The sequence below is a fragment of the Balaenoptera borealis genome (assembly GCF_965194805.1).
Source record: "Balaenoptera borealis genome assembly, chromosome: 15".
Classification (NCBI taxonomy): Eukaryota; Metazoa; Chordata; class Mammalia; order Artiodactyla; family Balaenopteridae; genus Balaenoptera; species Balaenoptera borealis.
The window spans coordinates 7,871,418-7,893,424 of NC_138871.1; the positions used below are offsets into that span (position 1 = coordinate 7,871,418).

The following is a 22,007-nucleotide window of genomic DNA, read 5'->3' on the forward strand; positions in this document are numbered from 1 at the left end:
TCCCTGAGAACATCAGGGGCTTTGATTCTGGCAGTGTCTGTGCCTGGGGGAGGGGCGGGGCTCCTGGCCTGCAGTGGGTGGCCCTCAGCCGAGCGTGTGTGACCAGGTGCTGGGACAAGGCTGGGAAGCAAGGCAGGCAGAGCTTGCAACCCAGAAGAGCCTGGGTTTGGAGGTTTGACTCCGAGGTCCACCCCTCAGGGGCTGTGGGATTCGGAGCCATTGCGTTTCTCAACCTCTGTGTCTTAACTTCCTCCTTTGTAAAATGAGGTTAGTAGTAACTCACGGGGCAGCAAGAGCATTTTCACTGCCAACCGTGATACAGTCTCACAGGGTACAAGTCATACTTCCCTAAGGAGGTACCGAAACCTCCTCTGGGCGGCGGAGACCAGCGTGCGAGCGTGGGACTCTCCTGTCCCGGTTCTGCTGAAGGCACCGCTGCGTAGATGTGAGACCCCAGAGAGAACGTGTGCAGAATACTGTGGGAGTCACGGACCACCACCACCTCCCTGAGTGTACACAGGGGTCCTAAGAGGGGAGAGGAAGAGAGAGCGTTTGCAGGGGTCACAGCTGCAGTTCTGTGAGTCCTCAGCTCAACAGGGTGGCACCAGGGGAGCCTCCCTCATCCCGAGGGGGCCTCCCACGGGACAGGGACGGGGCGCAGGGACTCTGGGGACAGGAGCCGGTGTGGGTGGAGGGGAGCTGAGCTAGCCGGGGAGGGTGGGTGGTGGGTGGGAATCTCTCAGAGTCAGTTTGGGACTCTGCCAGATGCACCCAGGACACAGCCCACCCGGACAGTGGCAGGCGCCGATCACAGGAGAGCTCTGCCTGCCCCCCACCCCCTCCTTCCCAGACCCCCAGCCCCTGGGAAAGGACCCCCCCCACCCCCAGCTCAGACGCCCTGCATTCGGGGGGGCAGGAGACAACACTGACTCAGCCCAGAGGTGACGCCGTGTTCTGAAGTGACCGCAGTAAAACTTAGGCCAAAAGACTTGCCCAGAGGCACCTGGCATGTGACCCGGGGGGCTGGGGGGAAGCGGCGTTTGGGGCCGTGTAGACCACCTTTGCGTCCAGTATCTTCACTGTAATGCTCTGGGGGGCGGGTATCAACGGGGGGTGGCTGTGTGCTCCAGAGGACACGTGGCAGTATCTGGAGACATGGTCGAATGTCACAACTACAGTGCGAGGAAGGGAGATACCACCAGCATCTAGTGGGAGGAGGCTAAACGTCCTACAATGCACAGGACAGGCCCCCAGCGCCCCCCAGCCGAGAATTATCCAGCCCCAAGCCTCGGTAGTGCCAGGGTGAGTAACGGTTGCTTGTCACTCCGTGATAAGCAATGATGGGAGGGCATGACGTGTGGGAAAGTTGTGGGGTCATTCCCCTTAATATGATACGGTGTGCGATGTAGTGAATGAAGGTTAGGGATCTAGAGGCCTGTGTCCAATGCCCCCTTGGTGACACATTGGCTGTGTCACCTTGAGCAAGTCCTCTACACAGTGAGACTCTGTGTTTCCATCTCTGAAATGGGGATTGAAAGTATTCTATGTTACAAGGCGAGTTGTGAGGGTCATTATGAATATGATACTGCTCTGAAAACTGAGACCTAGTAACCCTTAGCTGTTAATATTTCTTGAGTGATGAATCAGGGAAAGGTCCCTACCTGTCTGGGGTTGGGAGGGGGGGGTGTAATAGAGGAGGGCAGATCCAAGCTCCGTGGACAAGAGCCATCCCTCCACTGATTGGCCACTCGGTGGCCACTCAAGACAGAATTCCACTCGAGACAGAATTCCAGCTGTTCCTGGAGAGCCACCAGGAATCCAAGGTGGGGTGACTTTACATTCTGAATTGTAGGAGGATGCCGTGTAATATAATAATTTCACTACTCTTCCTCCTTTGCTGAGCTCAAAGTTATTTTCGAATTACAGTGCCTTTCCATCCCCATATGCTTATAAGGTCCCAGTTATATCACCTGGCAGGTAATGGAGACCAGCTGTCTCTGTGCTCAGAGAAGGACTTTGGTCATTGCCTTCTTGGAGACGGTCTTAATTGCACACACAGTGGTGGGTGAGCAAATGGACTTTCAATCTAAGCTCCTCCATCACAACTCTGTGCCCTTGGAGCCTGTCGCTGGCTTCCTGGTCACCACCGTGAGGTGTGGGGTTCAGGCTGGACACTGGGACAAGGTCTGTCAGCCTTCACATGCTGAGGCCCAGGCTTAGCCCCTGAACTCAAGCAAAGAGCCTGGCCAAGTGTCTGACCCTTGGGCCCCACCCCCAGTACACGTGTCTGCCCGTGATCAGATGCCCGGCCCTGCACATCCAAATCAGGTCAATGAGTAGGTCAAGGGAAGGTAGGTTTCAGGGGAGCTGGGGTGACGAGATCCCAGCAGTGCCTCCTGACTTAGAAGGAGGGAAAGGGGTAAGGACCGTTTAGCCCTGGTGGCCGAGAAAGAGGCTCTCAGATGCAGTGGCTCTCCTCCCTGAGAGCTGCATTTCGCCACTGAGTTTAGAGAGGCAGGTTCTCTGCCCTTGCTGATCTGTGGTCTTATTTAGGAGAGGAAATGGAAGCAGGAAGAGGGATTCAGGGTAAGCCATTGGAGAATGGAAGAGCAAGAGTAGGGGGGTGGAGGGCAGCAGTCGAAAAAGCAGGTGGTCCCAGAACTCCAGGTGCATGGAGGCCCGAAGGGAAGTGAAGAGGATGGGAAGGGAGCTAGATCCTTCTCCAGGTCACTATCCAAGCACCGCCTGAGTTGTGATTATCTTAGAGTGGCTTTTGTGTTTTTGTTTTGGTTTTTTGCTTTTGATTGGAGAATGATATACATGCAGGGACGGGCACGTGCTGCTCAATGAATTTTCAGACACGGAACACACTCCAGACCAAGAAACAGAATGAGACCAGTGCCCGGAGGCCCCTCGGTGCCCCTTCCAGTGGGCTCTGGAGCTCATTCCTGGACCGTGGCCGCGTGTCAGCAGTGGAAGGACCCCTCTGTCCCTGGTGGCTCTGGTAGGAGAGCCTGCGTGCCTGCGCTGGAGGGGTGCACTGGGTTACAGACATCCTTCCTCTCTGTAGACTCAGCATCTCCCACGGGGCCTGTGCTCACCCAGTACAGTTGATTCTTGTTTTTCACGGTAGCTGCATTCTATAAAGTCACCGCAACACTGAATTAGCGAGTCATGAACCATCGCTCCAGGGGGAATAAAGGGTTAGGTTCCTGTGAGCACGCAATCACAACATTTTTCTCAAGTGATTGATACATAACCTTGTTTTATGTGTGTTTCTGTTTTCTCAAGTGATTGATACATAACCTTGTTTTATGTGTGTTTCTCCTCCAATCACAACATTTTTCTCAAGTGATTGATACATAACCTTGTTTTATGCGTGTTTCTGTTTAAGGGCAGCTTATTTAATATGTATTGTTGATTCATGAGCATCCAACTCCCAGCCAACAGCAGTATAACTCACACCTGAATGAAACTCATCTGACACACGTATCTTCTCCATAACACACACCACTGCCTTCTCGTGCTTATGGGCACCAGACAGCACTTCAGTAGATATGCGGGATATTTTTGACAGTAAAATCACCAAGAAAAAACACAAAAGTGCAAAAAATGTGACCCTAAGTACACTGTGAAAGGACCCTTGTTTACAGCCTGAGAGCAGAAACATGAAAGAAGCATCCCCTTGTTCCACATCCGCTGGGAACGTGTTCATCCCAGGACTCAAAGTTTTCATTGCTCTGTGCACGTCTGCAAATGACCATGAAGGGTCAGGACTATTGATTTTTGGGGTTATAAATACGTTTTAGCGAGTAGGTGAATTGTCAAATACAGAATTCCTGGGCGAGGGCTGACTGTGTTTGTTGGATGAACAGAGGAAGGAATGGTAGGTTTCCTTCGGAGGTGGAGCTAGGACACAGCCGCGTCGCAATTATTAAAAATGGGGGCTTTCTCTGCCAGAAACCCTTTCTCATTCTTAAAATGCTCGGCACGGCTTTACAAATGCTCACGTGAGCATTAAAAGCCCAAGTTCTCTGGTAGCATCGCACGGCCTGGCTCACAGCCAGAACCGATACAGAGCGACGGCAGACTTTGCCAGCTTGTATAGATCAGGAGCTGTCCGTGTAAGGTGAGACTGACAGTAGATCAATAAATACTTTTTAAAAAAACCTTCAACTTTCATACAGGGAGCCCACGGTGTGGGTGAGGCCCATGTGTCCCCAGGGTCCCCTTCCCCCGCCCCAGCAGTCCCCTTAGTGTCTCTCCGGGCACACGGTCACCTCCGTGTAAACCAGGGTGATGGCAGAGGGGCTGGAGGGGAGACAGAAACAGGGGACAGCTCTGGCCTCAGCTCGTTGTCACGAATGCTGGTGAGCAGAAATCTTAGCAAACTCGGGCCCCTCCTTCCACAGAGAACATTGTGAGGAGCTGGGAGTGAGCTGTGGATGTGCGTTTTTAAGATGACAACGTAACAAAAGAGATTCGAAGCTGTGTGCCGGGGTGTTAACATAGCTCTCTTGGGCTGTGTTGATTTATGAAGAACTTTTTTCTCCTCCTTTCTACTTCTGCTTTCTGAATTTGTACATTGTGCATGTGTATTTTTATGAACAAGAAAGATATTTTATGAAAGGAGAAAGATTCTTTAAAATTGCTGCTCCAGAAGCGGCAGCATCTACCAAATGTTTATGAGGTGTAAGAAGCCTGCCGTCCTACTGTGTGTTAGCTTAGGGCGGAGTATCTGCTTTATTTTCTTAGCCAGAGGGCAAGAAACGGTGGTGGTTTACACTGTACAGCTCATTGCCTCTCACTCAGAAGACGGTGTTCTTTTTTTTTTTTTTAAGTTATTTTTTCAAGTATAGTTGATTTACAATGTTGTGTTAATTTCTACTGTACAACAGAGTGATTCAGTTATACATTTATATACATTCTTTTTCATATTCTTTTCCATTATGGTTTATCACAGGATTTTGAATGTAGTCCCCTTTGCTATACAGTAGGACCTTGTTGTTTATCCATTCTATTTATAATAGTTTGCATCTGTTAACCCCAATCTCCCACTCCATCCCTCCACCACCCCTTGGCAACCACAAGTCTGTTCTCTATGTCTGAGTCTGTTTCTGTTTCCTTGATAAGTTCATTTGCATCATATTTTAGATTCCACGTATAAGTAATACCATATGTTATTTGTCTTTCTCTTTCTGACTTACTTAGTATGAAAACCTCTGGGTCCATCCATGTCACTGCAAATGGCATTATTTCATTCTTTTTTATGGCTGAGTAGTATTCGGTTGTGTACATACACCACATCTTCTTTATCCGTTCCTCTGTCAATGGACACCTAGGTTGTTTCCACGAGGAGACGGTGTTCTTGACGAGTCCCAGCTGTGTCCTGGCTGTCACCTGGGGTGTAGACCCCTGTTAGAGTCCCACCCTCGGGGTCCCCAGCCTCCTCTCCGCACTCTCTGTAGGAACGCTGCCTGTGCCCTGTTCCGTACAGCTTTCTCCAGTGAGTTGTAAAATACTCTTTTTGGCTCATATGGGTCATCCAACTGCATGGCATAGGAATTCATCAGAGCTGTGTCAGTGCCGTCATGGTCAGAGTGACACCAGTGCCAGGAGCCCGACACTGAGCCCCCCGGGGGCCGGGGAGCCAGCTGGAGCGCTGAGAGGCCGGGGCCGCCTTGGCCTTGCACAGCCAGTCACCATTTGCCTCTGATTTAAAGCCCAGGATGGAAATGTTGTCTCCATGTACACTTAGTCTTGACTGAAGCATTAGAATATCTTGTTGACTGAAGTAATGAGTTTCAATCCCTAGTCAAAGCCCTCTCTCCAGTCTCCCTGTGGTGCAGCAAAGGCCAGCACGTGCTGCGTATTGCTGGGAGGACCGTGTGGCCAGACATCTGGGGCCAAAAGAGAGCAGAGGGCATGACCAGCCACTGAGCCTGAAGGAAAGATCTAAGAGGAAGTGAAAGGACCCCTTTAAGAAAAGTCCAGAAAGACAGATTATGAGGACTCTCTGGAACGGGGGATGGGAAATGCAGACTTTCTGTAAAATATGCAGCCACCCAGCCTGCCTTCTGTGTGCCGGGCAGTCACTGGGTTCTCTGGACAAGAAATAAAATGTAAAATTACATTGTAGATAAGCTAATATTAGAACAGCACTTGGTATGTAGTCTCTGCCGTGTGTTTGTTTAGTAAATAAGTTCTAATGACCAGAAGCATATGTCAGGGCTTCCCTGGTGGCGCAGTGGTTAAGAATCTGCCTGCCAATGCAGGGGACATGGGTTCGAGCCCTGGTCTAGGAAGATCCCACATGCCGTGGAGCAACTAAGCCCACGTGCCACAACTACTGAGCCTGCGCTCTAGAGCCTGTGCACCACAAGGAAGAGTAGCCCCCGCTCGCCACAACTGGAGAAAGCCCAGGCGCAGCAACGAAGACCCAACGCAGCCAAAAATAAATAAATAAAATAAATAAATTAAAAAAATAATAATAACAAAAGCATATGTCAGTGGGGTGGACGGTCAGCTGGCAGATGTGTCGGGGCAAATGTCTCAAGAGAGTTCCAGAGGATTAGGAGGGAGAGCATGTCCAGCTAGGTGACCAGAACAGGCTTCATAGAGGAGATGGCATCCGGGTGCCGACTTGGTGGACGTGAGGGGGTGATCCTGGTGCCAGTGTCCAACTGCAACCGAAAGTGGGGCCCGGCTGCTCGCCTCTCAAAAGCCATTAAAGAGGCCAGGTTGGTGGAAAGGAAAGTTTGCTTTATTTTGGATGCCGGCAACTGGGGTGGGGGGCACCTGTCCGAAGGCCGACTACCCCACACTGACAGTCAGGGGGCAAGAGCTGTCATAGACAGAGCGCAGGGGCTACACACAGAAACAGCACAGGCAGCTCTGACGTCATCAAGAAATTGGTCATCAGTGGTCTGACCAGCGTCATCTTGATTGTTTTAGGTACAGTTAATCTTTAGTTTCGGGGTCGGTTTGTTTCCCTGTCTTTGAGGCCAGTTCTTGGAATTGTGGCAGCTTGTGTCATGGAACTTCTTCCACCTGGTGAGGGTTTCAGTATCTATAAGACAGCTCACAGGAGATGGCTCAGAATATTATCTATAGCCCTTGAGGAGGAACTAAAGGTCCTTGACTTTGCTTACTGACTCAACTATTATTATTTGGTCTCCTTTGACTGTTTTCCTTTGTTTCTGCATTTTCTCACTTCTCGGATTAAACTTATTCTTTGGCTAAAGGTTTTCCACAGACAAAAGGCAGGCGGAGGACATGGGGGGCAAGCAGCACAGGGCCCTGATCTGTTTCACAGCCTCTCCTGGACTGTGGCCACAGCCTCCCTCCTCATCCCCTGCCTCCAGCCCGCTGTCCCCCTACTCAGACTTACTCCTCACGCAGCCTCCAGAGTATACGCAGGGTTTAAAGCCCTGTGGCTCCCCGTTATAGACAAGAAAAAGGCCAGGAAGACCCCCTCAGTTGGCCTAGCCTGCGTTTCAGCCCCTCTGGGCTGGCCTGCTGGCAGTTCTGCCTTCTGCCCCCTCCACCTGGGAGGCCTTTCCTTACCCCTCTGCTCAGCCTAGAAGGTTCCTTCTCCAGGTCCCAACCCCAGACAGCATCCTCAGGTCCTACCCACCGGTGTTACCCTGTGTCTACACAACACGTTGTGAAGCGTAGCATTTTCCAGTTTCCGTTGAGTGACTTGTTTTTGCTTCGTCTCCTCCACTGGACTTGGAGCTCTTTGAAGGAACAGGTTTTTTAAATTTTTTCACCTTAGCATTTAACACAATCCTGCCCATAGCAAACAATGAGTGAATGAATGAATGGGAGGGAGGAAGAAAGGAAGGCGGACGGGGAGTAGAAATGCTGGGCTCTGGCTAAGAATAGACGTAGGGCTGGATTACACATTTGGAAGCAATCTGAGCAAATCTGAGTGTTGAAGGTCAGGAGTGGAACAGAGAACATTTGGGGAAGAAGAGAAAAAGGCTGAGGGTTGGGAACAAGAAGGAATTCCAGGTTTAGGAGCAAGAGTCCAGCAGGGACCTGCAGAGGGGATGCCCAAGGTGGACAGGCCTCCAGGATGGGTTATATGGCCACATCTGAGCTTCAGGGGTAAAGTAGCCGGAGGATGGGAGAGTCCCCTGATCTGTGGTCCAGTGGTTGGACGGATGGAGAGCGTGGCGCTCACGTTGTGTCAGGATCCAGGATTAGCTGAAGAGACACGGGCAGAAGCCGCTGGAGTTGAGGGCAGAGGAGGGTCGAGAACGGGGCTCCAAGGGGGTGGCGAGGCTCCTGGAGATGGTTTTTTTTTTTTTTTTTTTTTGAGCTGTGGGAGACCCAAGTGTTTTGCAAAGCAACGGGGAAGTGGTCAGCAGCCAGGGAGAGCCTGAGAGGCCGGAGGGGGCAAGGGGTAAGTTGAGGAGACGGAGCAGGGTTTGCAGGGGCCAAGGACAGGTCAGTGCACGTGAAGCCCAGGGTTGTTCTCCACCTGCCGGGAGGCCGAAGCTCGCAGGGCGGTGGCTCTGTCCCTCGCCCCTCCTTGGTGACCAGGGGACTGGCAGAAGAGGACTCCACGTTGAACTGGAGGCGGAAGCCAAACCAAATAGAGTAAAATTCTAAACATGCCAGAGCAAGGGGTGGCATCTGTCAGGCCACAAAGAATGGGGACGCTGACTCGCCCTGGCCGTCCTCGCGAGTGGCTGTGACCCGGGTGTGGCCCGTACCTGCTGGCGGGGTTGCCCTGTGGACACGGGAAGCAGGAAGGAGCCGGGGGGGGTTGGAGGTAACCATCCACTTGCTTTGTGGGCTGGCTGGCAAATATTCAGAGAGGACAGCTCATGCGGAACCCTTGGATTCAGGGTGCTTTCCAGAGACCTCTGAGAAGCCACTTATCGAATCATTCCGTTTCCTCGAAAAAAACAAACTGGCTTTTTTCTGTTGATGAAGATAATAAATTCTCATCATAGAAAATATGAAAATACAGAAGAGTCGAAAAACAAGGGAAGGGGGGGAATGACCCACAGTTTTACCGCCCAAAATAAGCACTGTGAACATGGAAGGAAATTCAGCAAAATGTTTTGGTTTTAAAGGCATTATTTCTCTTCTCTCCCGAACATCAAGGAAAACAGCCACGGCTTACTTTTGGTGTCAGTCTCCACGAGGGAAGGTTGTGCTTATAATTTCTAAAAGAAAAGAGAAGAAGAACGTTCCAAGTAAATCAGGTGTTGGGTAGTATGTACTGGTCCAGAGTGACAGGCCTATATTAAAGAAACCTGACCTATTTATGTATTGATGCTTACCTCATTCTCTAAGGTATCCCATAGGAGGAAGGTGACTTTAAAATGTGTGTATAGGAGCAGTTGCATTTGATTCTTTGTGGCTCAGGCTGTAGGAGCATAATCTCTTTGATTCGTCTTTAACTGAGAAAACAAAGTCCCTGAAAACAAAGTACTAGTGTCACCAGAGAGGCTCCCAGACCTCCTTCCCTGCCACTGTCTCCCAGAGCCCCTGTGCCGTGCTCTCTGGGTGGGAAAAGCCACAGGGGGGCTGAAGGTGACCAGGATTGTTTTGCATAACCTGTGTCTTTACCCACAGAGAAGGCAGCAGGGCCTGGGACCGACGGCCAGCCCGCGCCGCCCTGGATCACCGTCGGGCGGCAGAAGCGGCGAGGGGCCCCGGAGCAGCCATCCAGCCAGGAAGACAAGCCTGGGGCCCGGACCTTGAAGTCTGACACAGGAAGGCCAGCCAGGGCGCCTGAGAGAACCCAGGTGCTTAGAGCAAACATTCCCTGTCCCTGTGGATGGGAGAGCCCCCAGTGGGGCTGGGACCCGGGACCCCGTGATGGCCTCATGTCCTGCACGGTCATTACAGGGACCGTCGCCTGTGGTGACTGCTGCTGTCTGCCCTGTGTGTGTGCTGGGCGGCTAGGGCGTCAGAGAAGCCGTGGATCACTCAGGCAGTGGAGACAGCCCTCTGCTCCCGGCCTCCTCGGCAACGCAGCTCAGCATCTGGAGAGCTGGACTGGGGTTAAAATAACTTCTCAGTTGGACGCTAAGCGACCATGTCAACAGCTCCATCTCGACTCATTTTGCAATAATGACCGAGTTCTGCTTTTGCTGCTACGCTGGCCACCCGCTGGGGTCCTTATTCCTCACCTAGGACTGCAGGTCTGGAACCTGGGGCTCCCTTTTACACTCCGGACTGAAAACAGCATTATCAAACCCAAACGACTGCGCTTAGAAACAGGCTGAGACTCACAGCTTTTGTGTTCCCCCAGTTGCCATGGTAAATCCCAAAGCACATTTCAGCCGTGCGGGGAAGTGAGCCTGAGCCAGCAGTAGAACCTGCTTCTCTCCATTTTAACCAAAACCACAATCGTACCCAAGTTTGGAAACCCTCCTGCTGGCTTAGGGAATTCATAAAACAAATATTCACCAGTGACCCCGGCATCCATGATCATACCAAGTGTCATAAAAGTCTCAAAACTATTTCCAAACACAGTTCGTTTTGCCTTTCCAATGGAACCCTGCTGCCTGACATCTGGGGTTGAGGCCAGGGCTGGGGACAGGGCAGAAGCCAGGACGCCTGTGTGTGCCCAGGAGGCCTGCATGAGTGGACTCCAGCATCCTGGAGGCCAGATGGCAGCCGGTACCCAAAGCAGAGCTCCCCCGAGAAAGTGCCAGTAGCATGATTCATGTTGGCAGAAAAACCTCGTGGCTCATTGCCTTTGGTTAGGTTTGTCCCCATCTGAATCTCAGGTGACGGGACAGCGTGTGTCTTTCTTACGTCCTCACAGGAGTCCATGAAGCAAGCCGACTTCGTCCGCAGCAAGTCTTTCCTGATGGCCCCTGCCAAGCCCGCTGTGGACCAGAGGCAGGGGACAAAGCTCCACCTCCAGGAGGGGCTGCAAAGAGGGATCTCCTTGTCCCATCAGAACTTGGGTATGAAACCCGAAAATAGTACTGAACACTTTGAAATGCATTTCCGGGTTTGGTCCTGCCATGTTTTGTTCTGTTTTGTTTTTCTGAATTACTTGCCACGTTGATTTTTTAAAAAGAGCTTTTATTGACATAATCATTTACATGGCAAAAAAACTCACCCATTTTAAGCATACAGTTCAGTGAGCATATATTTACTGAGTTGTCCAACCATCACAGTCCAATTTTAGAACATTTCCCTCACCCTAAAAAGCTGCCTCATGCCCATTTACAACCATTCCCACCCCCCAGCTCTCTATTTTCTGTCTCTGTCTCTCTCTCTGTTTGCCTCTTTTGGGACATGTCTTCTAAATGGCATCATAAAATATGTGTTCTTTTGTATCTGGCTTCTTTCACTGAGCATAATGTTTCTAGGTTCATCTTTGTTGTGGCATGTATCAGTATTTTTAAATTTAGTTTTCGTTGTGGTAAAATACACATAACAGAATTCACCATCTTAACCCTTTTTTAAGTGTACAGTTCAGCAGTGTTAAGAATATTCACACACAGAGTTCCGGCAGCTTTATTGTGAAAGTTTCTCTCACCTCACTGCGTCACTGGAACTGTTTGAGCCTGCTCTGAAGTCTTTTCAGCACATAAATTATTCCACGCCGAAATCTTCTTTACACGTGTACGGACTTTACGTTTGAGACCACGGTTAAGACCTTGGACCTGTAGTTTAAAGGCGTGCAAGAGGCTTAAGTGCAAATCCAAACTCATTTCTCACATTTCCGTTTGTTTTGTCTTCTCTCCAGCAGCCCAGTCGGCAGTGATGATGGAGAAAGAATTGCATCAGCTGAAGAGGGCCAGCTATGCCAGCACAGACCAGCCATCCTGGATGGAACTTGCCAGAAAGAAGTCGCAAGCTTGGAGCGACATGCCCCAAATTATAAAATAGGTTAACAGTGTGCTGGTAAAGAATGTCCACTACCTTGACGGGTCACTTTCTTTAAAACTGCCACTAAATCAAGGCAAACAAACTGTGAAACTTGAGTGATTTTATCATCAGGTTACGGGAGAGCGAGCTCGGGGAAGAGGAAGAAACCAGGCAGACAAGTTGGACGGACACATCGCCAAGGGCCTGGGCCAGAGGTGCCCGAAGACAAGAAAACCATTGAAAAGGGCCAGGAACGAGGTTTTGTGCCCACAGGTATGAATGTGAGTCTTTCAGAATCCCCAGGATAAAGAAGGCTCGGGCAGGGAAGGAAATGCAAACGAAGCGTGGATGCAGAACTCGGAGGGCCTTCCGGGAGAACATGTGTCTGCGCCTCCATCTGAGATCAGCTGTGTCTCTGGCCATTGTCCTGCCTGTGGAGCCCATCTTCTCCTTTCATGTTTACCGTTAGGCATGACACTCATGGTAAAACAGGGATGCCGTTTCCAAGAGCAGCTATAACACGGTCCGTTTTCCTGAAGGCAGCTACTCCAAGAAGGAGTGGAAGGAACACAGCAGGGTTCATCACTTCATAGACTCTTTCCAAAATTAATTTTTAAACTTTTCCACTTGGCATCTGTGTCCCTCACTATTGCACAATGCATTGCCTGTTCAATAAAAGGTTTCAAACCTGCTTCCATGACACGTGTTATTTCCGTGCTATTTCTACTCACGTTGAGAGAACGTCCTCCAGCAACTGAGTTAAATGCAATGTGTGGAATTTCATTTAATATAGGTCTCATGTCAAATCTCAGTTGGGTTGATTTGGGAGTTTGGGTTGTATGAGATCTTTTTTTTCCCCAGTAAAATTTTGGTCTTTGTTTTTGAAAATCAGAAGATACTGTAAGTATTTTGCTCTTTACAGCTATTTGGTACAACATATTAAAAATATAAAATTTCCTTTAAAGTTGCAATTCTTTAACATCTCATTAATCTAACCTGTATGTTTCTGTTGAAAACTAGGTTATCAGTGCATTAACCAGGATGACCCATGAGTGGAGAATGTGGAGAAGCCAGGAGAGTAAGAGCATATATTTGGGATCTCAGAATTATGTCTCAATTATATAATACCTCTATTTTTAAAAACCTTTCCAATTTGTTCCTTTGAACAAGCTAATCTCCATGAGAATGTGTATAGCTGGGGACATTTAGCCATCAGAATCAGTAAGACGTCATATATAATTTGATTTTATATACCCTAAGTTCTGCTCCTTTTATTGTATTTTCCAGCTGTTAGAACTATACAACATGGTCAGGTCTACCTGTATTGAAAAAGTCCTGGGATAGTTGTTTCTTCCCCAACCAAATTGATCTATTAACTGCATTCACTTAGAGAACATCAGTGCCAAATTCCATGGTGAATGTGCTCTAAACGAGAACTCCCTCCATCCAGCCTTGCTCCAAAAGCTTAGACGTGCATAGTTTTAACTAGGAGAAAAACATGTTGTCTGTTATTACTCAACACCATCATTTCTCCTATTAGCAGAACATTTCAGATGAACAGTTTTGAGGCAGTGGATTTCACTGTAAGATCAAAAGTATTTGGTTCCATTTTGTTGAAATAAAGGTTGATATTCTCTGTGTTGCAGGACTGGGTTTCATTCTCTCTGGCACCAGGTAAGTTAGGAGGGTATAGAATTTTAGGACACTGGGAGAATTCCCTGCAGGGGGTGGGGGTGGTCCTGCAGCTGCCACCTCTCCCTGTGCCCTGCATGGAGGTTGTGACCTTCTTCCATAACAAGAAGAGTTGAGACAGAGGCCAAAATTTGGAGATGATGTGGGAAGTCTAGACTGGAAATGGAGATGGTAAAAGCCTGCAAAGAACTGTCAGCTTGGTTTTTCCTAAGAAGAAAGACAGTAAGCAATTATTGAGTTCTTCCTCTGTCGCAGGCACTGCTCTGAGTGCTTCATACCTATTATTTGTAATCCTCTCCACAGTCCTTTGGAGATAAGTACCGATCTCTACTTTGCAGATGAGGAAACGGAGGCATTTCATTGAGATTAAGGTCACCTGCCCAAGATCTCATAGCAGAGCACCTGGTAAGTGGCCCCAGACCCCATGCTTTTAAACACTACCCTCAAGTGAATCCCCATTTTTAAAAAGCATTAGTGTGGAGGTGAATCTGTGTCCTCAGAGACGTAACACAGACAAGGGAGCGCTAAACTTGACCTTGAGGGCTCCTGCATGGCTATAGACTGAATTTTTGTGTCTCTCCAAAATTCATATGTTAAATCCTAATGCCCAGTGCAACAGTATTAGGAGGTGGGGTGTTGGGGAGGTGAATAGGTCATGAGGATGGAGCCTTCATGAATGGGATTAGTGCCCTCATAAAAGAGACCCCAGAGAGCTCCCTTGCCCCTTCTGCCATGTGAGGATACAGTGAGAAGATGGCCATCTACAGACCAGGAAGAGGGCTTTCACCAGACACTGGGTCTGCCAGCACCTGGATCTTGGACTTCCTGTCCTCCAGAACTGTGAGAAACAAATTTCTGTTGTTTATAAGCCAAGCATTCTGTTACAGCAGCCCAACCAGACTAAGACATATATCCTGGAGACAAGCGTACCTCGTGATGTTTCCCTGGTGACCATCTTGATTCCCACCCTAAAGTTCCTTAAAAGGACTGGAGAAAGTGTGAGGGTTCTTTTGTACTTTATAATCATGAGCACCTACACGGACTGTGAGGTGGTCCCATTCATTCCTTCACTTCGTTCAGTCAACACCAGTGTGCGGGCGCTCTACCAGGGCCTGGGGGCACCCTGATGAGCAAATGGGCAACATGCATTCTATTTAAGGGGGGAGGGCACACTGAGTAAATAACCATGAAACCTGAGAAAAACGTGGAACCATAGCAGTAAGTGCAATGGTGAGCCTAAAACAGAGGGACTTGGTTGTGGCCGAAAGTCTCCTGAAGATTGGGTGGTTAGGAAAGGGTTTGCTCGAGAGATGACCTAATTATAAAAATGAACCCGCCATGCGGTGATCTGGGGGAGTACACTTGGAGAAGAGGGAACCACTCAACCAAGTCCCAGGCCCTTGAACTTGGCCGGTTCAAGAACAGTGTAGCTGGCATGTGCAGGACAAGGGGAAGAAGCAGGTGCGGACATCAGGAAGCAGGTCATGTGGGGAGACAGATTTTGTTCTGAGTGCTTTGGGAAGTCAGTGTGGTCTTGGGTGGCCTCGGCCTGCAGTGGCTTGAAGCAGGATTTCGATTTCCAGCCAGAAATTGAGGTCAGGTAGCGGCAGTGAGAGTGCTGAATTCCAGCCACCAGTCCACCAGGGACCAGTGGCCGGTGACAAGGCCCTGGCCTGTCAGCTGTGTAGAAATGAATTTCCACACAGAGATGGAAAGTAGTGAAACAAGTAAAGTGTTTATTAGGAGGAAAAGAGTATAGTACGTGTGGATAGACACCCTGGCGGGCTCAGAGAGAGAATCATGCCCTTTTGTAGTCGTTTGAATCACTTTTATGGGGCGTTTCTTCCGGGTTTCCTTTGACCAGTCATCTTGCTTTGCCTCGTTCTGAGTCCATGTTTGGTTTATCTCAGGGTCCTCCCCTGTGTGCGTGTGCATCTCTTAGCCAAGACGGATTCTAGTGAAGAATCTATGGATAGGTTGGCATCACTTACTATGAGGTGGCACCCCCTCCCTTTTTGACCTCCAAGGAACATTTCTGCACATGTGTAGTCGAGGAGGTCTCCTTGACTTTGAGAATGAGGAATATATGGTCTTTTATCTGGGCAGGGCCCAGCCTCCTCCATCATCCCGCTTTTATGGGGTTTCTCCCATTATGGAGTTTCTGTCCACAGGGGAGAAACTGTTCAGCCTGGGGCCCATCTATCTCCTGCCTCAAGTGAAGGGGAGTGATGGGAGGGGATGGGATTTACATTTTAAGAAGCTGGCTGTAGCTGATGGGTGGGAATGGATTGTGTGGGGACACAGTAGAAGCAGGAGGCTAGAAGGCTGTTGCCGTGGTCTGTGTGGGATCATCATGGTCTAGAGTCATGATGGAGGTGGAGAGAAGTGGATGGATTCAAAATACGTTTAAAAGGTAGGGTAAAATTCAATATGCTGGTGGATATGATTTGGAAAAGGAAAGCATGGCAGTAGAGATGACACCTAGATTTTTGTTTTGAGCTCCTGATGAGTTATGTATCATTTACAGAAATGGAGGCGGGGGAGATATGCCATAGAAGGAGTTCAGTTTTGGACGCCTTCAATTTGAGATTCCCATTAAACATCTAAGGGGGGAATATAAAATAGAGTTATAAACTGGGACATCATCAGCTTCAGATGGAGTAGGAATTCAAGGGTCTGAAAGAGGGAGACAAGGGTCCTCAGACTGATCTGAGGAGAAAGAGGAGCCAGCAGAGGAGACAGGGAGGGTCTGTGAAGGAGGAGGTGTTGGCAGAAAGAGGGAGGCATCAGCTGTGCAGGCGGGGAGGTACCAAGACATGGAGATGAGAGTGACCCCTGGCCCTGGGAACATGGAGGTCACAGGCAACCTTTTCGATTCCAGTGGAATGGTGGGGGGCAGAAGCACAGGTAGAGTGGGTCAAGCCCAGCCAACCTGTTGACACATCAGCTACACTCAGCTTTCAAGAACTGTTACTGTGAATGGGAGCCGAGGAAACGGCCGTAGCTAGAGGTGGGAGAGGTGTGTGGCCAACAGAGGGTTTGTGGTTTGTTTTTTTACAAGGGACACGCAAGAGCGTGTTCATGTGTGGATGGGAGTAAACTTGCAAGAGAGCAGGGAGAATTGCTGATCTTTGTGAAGCGCACCTCACCTTCCAGGGCTTCCAACAAGGATGAAATGCCTGCGCTTGTGGGCTGTTCTCGTTCCTGGAACCAGGAGCCCCCCGGTTTTGATCCAGCTGCCAGGGGAGGCCCCATTGTGACAGCAACATCCTGATTATGTCCTCCCCTGCCTGCCCTGGGTCTTCCGTTCCCACGGCCCCCTTCACGCCTGGACGTGTGCATTTTGGGGGCTTGTTGTTGTCTTTCCCCAGAACTTGGCCCCTGAGCAGTCTGTGGAAGGAGTCCATGCGCACCTGGCGTTCTTTGTCTTGGTCAGGCCCATTAAATATTTCGGGGTGGGGGGGTCTCCTGGAGGGGACATTGCCTCTCCAGCTTCCTCATCCTATAGCCTGCCCCCATCGGCGGGGCAGATGGCTCTTGGTTATCTCAGGCACATCAGGCCTACCTTGACCCCTCCACACACACCACTCCAAGCAGCTTAACAGAATTGCTCCAAAACAAATGGCGTCGTCTTGCTGGGGAATTTTGATGAATAAAAGTTTCTCCACTTCAAGCCTATCCAGTTGTTTGAAGAAAGAAGAGAGAATTGACTTCTTCTCACTCCACAGGGAACAAACCAGGACCAGAAATGAATGTTCAAGAGAAGGACAAATGAAGAAAAGTTGTAACACTCACAGTTGTCTAGCATGGGACAGGACGCCCGGTCAGGGGTGAGCAAGCAGTGGGAGGATGGCCATCCCTCCAGGGTGATGTACCTATGTCCGCCCCTGGAAAGGACTTTGGACTGGGCGGCCTGCCCAGCCTGGAGTTACTGTGGATCTGCAACCTGTAGTGGTCCAGGTGGGCCCTTTTACGTTAGTTTTATAATACGGTTACATTACATTGCTCTTAATCTAATTATTACCAAGAAGTAATCATCCAGAAAATCATCCAAGTGGGCTTTTATGCAGAATGTAGTTGTCCAGAGTGGTTTGGAAGCTTTTTATTACCCGGAGAAGGAAGCCAGGTGGAACCAGCCAGTCGGAAGATGGTTCTTCCCAGTCCTCTCTAGAGATGTACGTGATGGGGGGAGGGATCCAGATCTGCCCCGCCCCCCCCCCCCCCCCAAGTACTGAATCTTCTGGTCGGTTCTGTGTAACTCCCATGTGGACAGAGATACTTATTCCTTGGTTGATGAAAATAATCTCTAGCAAGTAGGCTTTTCAGGGCCAAATAGCAGAAGTAATGCAGGCTGAACGCATGTGTTTTGGGTAATAGCACAGGTGTTCAGGCAGTGGTTGACATTTGCTTTATCCACGTGCTCTAGCTTCCTTCCTGCCTCCTCCATAGGGAAGTTATCCTCATTAGCATGGAAATAAAGGAGAGATGTGTTTGTGATGCCCAAAGGATTCTCAAAAACAACAACAGTCAGGCTGGTTGCAGGGTGTCCTCCAGGAGTTTGCTTATTGACTTCTCCTAAAAGCACCCAGAAGCATCTGCAGAGAGGCCAGAGGCCTCCAGACCTGCACACCCCTGAGCGTGAGCAAACCTCCCTGCCGAGTGCCTAGCTTGACAGTTGCTGTTACATTTTGAGACAACAGAAGTCACCGTTTAGCTCACTATCCAATAAAGAACAAGTTGCCCCTGGAAGATTCCCCACAGGGATAAGAATTCTGGTATTGGGCTTCCCTGGTGGCGCAGTGGTTAAGAATCCACCTGCCAATGCAGGGGACACGGGTTCGAGCCCTGGTCTGGGAAGATCCCGCATGCTGCGGAGCAACTAAGCCCGTGCGCCACAACTACTGAGCCCACACGCCACAACTACTGAAGCCCGTGCTCCACAACAAGAGAAGCCACCGCAATGAGAAGCCTGCGCACCACAACAAAGAGTAGCCCCCGCTCGCTGCCACTAGAGAAAGCCCGCGCGCAGCAATGAAGACGTAGCACAGCCATTTATTTATAAATAAATACATAAATAAATTTATTTAAAAAGAAAGAATTCTGGTATCAAACTTAGGAAAATGCAAAATTGCTACCAAGACAAAGGAAACTAGAGGCAAGTCATTAGGGAGTCCTTTAGACAAAATAAACCCAATCTTTCAGAAGCTGAAGCCTTTAAATTGAGATGCTCCATCTTTCTTCCCACAGGAGGGGGAGGAGGGAGATGAACAGATTGTTTCCACTGTCTCCCACTCCCCCCACTTCATCGACCAGCTCATCCGTAAGGCTCAGGCCCTCCCACCAGGTGGCCTTCCCAGGCTCCCGCGAGGGCGGGGCAGGGGGCAGAGTCTGCATGCTCACAACCGTGCCCAGTGCAGGGCAGGCCTCAGGAGCCCTCACCTCACGTTGCCTTGCCTCTTGGAACTCTGTCCACTGGGGGTGCTGAAATGCTTCGAGCCCCTGGAAAATTTACAAAGGGTGTGGGCCTGGGCACTAAATTCAAAGGCGCCAAGTTGGAGCCGACTTTCCTGGCAGTGGTTGGAGCCAGACATGTCCTGGGTCACCCAGGGACCCTGGAAGTCCCAGCAGCTCCTGCCCTGATAGGCTGCTGTCCTGTGCATCCACTGTCCACCTCTGCACAGGCTGCGGCGGGTTTCCAGAGCTCTCTTCTGTTTATGGTCTCTTCCCAGTGGGTGCTGGGCTTCCAAGCTATTATAGGCTTAATTGTGTCCCCTAATTCAAATGTTGAAGTCCTAACCCCCCAGGATCTCAGAATGTGACTGTATTTGGCGATAGGCCTTTAAAGAAGGCCTATCTTCATGAAGTTGAATGATTTCACTATGGTGGGCCCTTATACAATACGACTGGTGTCCTAATAAGAAGAGATTAAAGCACAGACGCACACAGAGGGAAGACCACGTGACCACACAGAGAGAAGACACCGTCTACAAGCCAAGGGGAGAGACCTCCGAAGAAACCAACTCTACCGATACCTTGATCTTGGACTTGTGTCCTCCAGAGTCATGATAAAATAAATTTCTGTTGTTTAAGGCACCTAGTCTGTGGTGCTGTGTTATGACAGCTCAAGCACACTAATGCACATAACTAGTGGGGTCTACATTTAGAGCTGGGGTTGCCTCTCTGGGTCTGGGCTGGGAGAAGTGACCTCTTGGGCCTCACCCACTCTAAGCCTTTGTGGTGAGCCACAAACAAGGTCAACTTATTATCTTGAGCAAAAGCTTTGATACTTCTGGCAGGTGATTGTTTATTTTAAAAAGAGAATAATCCTCAGTTTTTAATTCTCTCTAATTTCTGATACTTCAGTCTCTGTGCCCCTTACTGGTTCTCAGGACATTCCTTTGGTTCAGTCTGCAGAAGGTGCAGGTTCCATTTGCAAGGTTCCCATCAGCCCTGACAGTGCCATCTTCTACTGGTGACTTTGTGCCCTCAGCAGCATCCGGCAGAGCGGTGTACCTGGTGCAGAGTAGATGCTCAGTTAACGTCTGCCGCATGGAGGAATAAACTAGGTATTTAGCAACACGGATGTTTCCATGCAGGGTCGGTCTATCAGAAAACATCATTCTAGTTACACACACCTCACCTTCATTCATTCCCTGCTTGTCAGAGTCCAGCCCAAAGGTTCTTAGCTGGAGTGGAAGGGCAGGGGGAGATAAAGGAGGAGGTAGGGAAAAGAATCAGAAATTCCAAGGGGAGTTTTTCAGACTACCCAAGCCTGCTCTTCTCTGGTGCCTATCAGACCAAAACTACCTGGTATGTGGAATGCAGCCTTTATGTTGGCATTTGGTGGCCCCAAACACGGTGAATGTTCTTGATCAGTGTTCCATGCGCACACAGGAAATGCTGTTGTTGGGTGGAATTTTTGTAAATGTCAGTTAAGTCAAGTTGGTTGATAGTGTTGTTTGGGTCATTTACATCCTTATAATTTTCTGCCTCCTTGTCCTATCATATGCTGAAAGAGGAGGGTTGAACTCTCCAACTCTAATAGCGGATTTGCCTATGTCTTCTTTCAAATCTATTTGTTTTGGCCTTGTGTATTTTGAAGCTCTGTTGTTAGAGGCAGACACATATACGATTATTATGTCTTCTTGGATATTTGACTCCTTTATCACTATGTAATATCTCTTTAACCCTGATAATCTTCCTTGTTGTGAAGTTTACTTTAAAATTAATATAGCAACTCCAACTTTCTTTTGGTTAGTGTTTGTATATCTTTCTCCATCCTTTTACTTTTAACCAGTGCATGACTTTATATTTAAAGTGGGTTTATTGTAGATAGCATATAGTTGAGGCATGCTTTTTTTGTTCAATCTCAGTCTTTTAACTGATATGTTTGGACCATTCATATTTTAACTGATTATTGATATGGTTGCATTAAAATTTACCATTTTACTAGCTGTTTTCTATTTGTTCCACTTGTTTTTTTGTTCTTTTTTCCTCTTTTACAGTCTTCTCTGGGTTTCAGTATTTTTTTATGGTTCAATTTTTTTCTCCTCTAGTGACTCATTATTTCTTCTTAAAAAACGCATTTTTGAATTGATAAAGAGAATGTGGTATATATGAAATCATGACATTTGTGACAATATAGATGGACCTTGAGGGCATTATGCTGAGTGAAATAAGTCAGACAGAGAAAGACAAATACCATATGATCTCACTTATATGTGGAATCTAAAACAAAAACAAAATAAAAGGGAGCTCATAGATACAGAGAACAGACTGGTGATTGCCAGAGGCAGGGTGTAGGGGGGAGTGGGGGAGGATGAAATGGATGAAGGGGGTCAAAGGGTACAAATTTCCAGTTATTTAAAAATAAGTCATGGGGCTGTAATGTACAGCATGGTGACTATAGTTAATAATACTGTATTGTATACTGAAAGTTGCCAAGAGAATAAATCTTAAAAGTTCTCATCACAAGAAAAAAAATTATAACTATGTGTGGTGATGAATGTTAACTAGACTTATTGTGGTGGTCATTTTGCAATATATACAAATATTATGTTGTACACCTGAAACTAATGTAATATGTCAATTATATCTCAAATTAAAAAAACATTTAAAATCATTGCCCTAGAATTTATAATATACATTTTAAATAATCTGAGTCTTTCTTCAAATAATATACTATTTCACAAGTATTATAAGGATATAACAGCATACTTTCAATTCTTCCCTCCCACCTCTTGTGCCATTGTTGTCATACATTTTACTTTTACATATGCTATAAACACATATTTCATTGTTATATTTGCTTTTAACAGTTGTCTTTTGGAGCATGCTCTTTTGACCTTTATCATATTCTTTCTGCCTAAAGAACTTCCTTTAACATTTATGGCAGGGTAGGTTTGCTGGGAATGAATTCCTCAATTTTTCTGTCTGAGAAAGTTTTGATTTTGCATATCTTT

General features: G+C 48.4%; 1 protein-coding gene and 1 long non-coding RNA gene across 9 annotated transcripts in view; one reads left to right on the forward strand and one right to left on the reverse strand.

Moving 5' to 3' along the window:
* CRACDL (CRACD like) overlaps positions 1-12,544 on the forward strand; it is a 125,972-nt gene extending 113,428 nt beyond the window's left edge. For 6 of the 8 annotated variants that reach the window (XM_082356146.1, XM_082356147.1, XM_082356145.1 and 3 more), the window contains 3 exons: positions 9,595-9,767; positions 10,796-10,940; positions 11,732-12,544. In XM_082356146.1, coding sequence (XP_082212272.1) covers positions 9,595-9,767; positions 10,796-10,940; positions 11,732-11,874 — 461 coding nt within the window. In that variant the 3' untranslated portion in view covers positions 11,875-12,544. The remainder of the gene's footprint in view (positions 1-9,594; positions 9,768-10,795; positions 10,941-11,731) is intronic. The other 2 variants (XR_014234588.1, XM_082356142.1) reach the window with 2 other exon arrangements.
* Positions 1-22,007, reverse strand: part of LOC309611586 — a 512,787-nt gene that overhangs the window by 382,280 nt on the left and 108,500 nt on the right. The gene's annotated exons all lie outside the window — the stretch shown is intronic.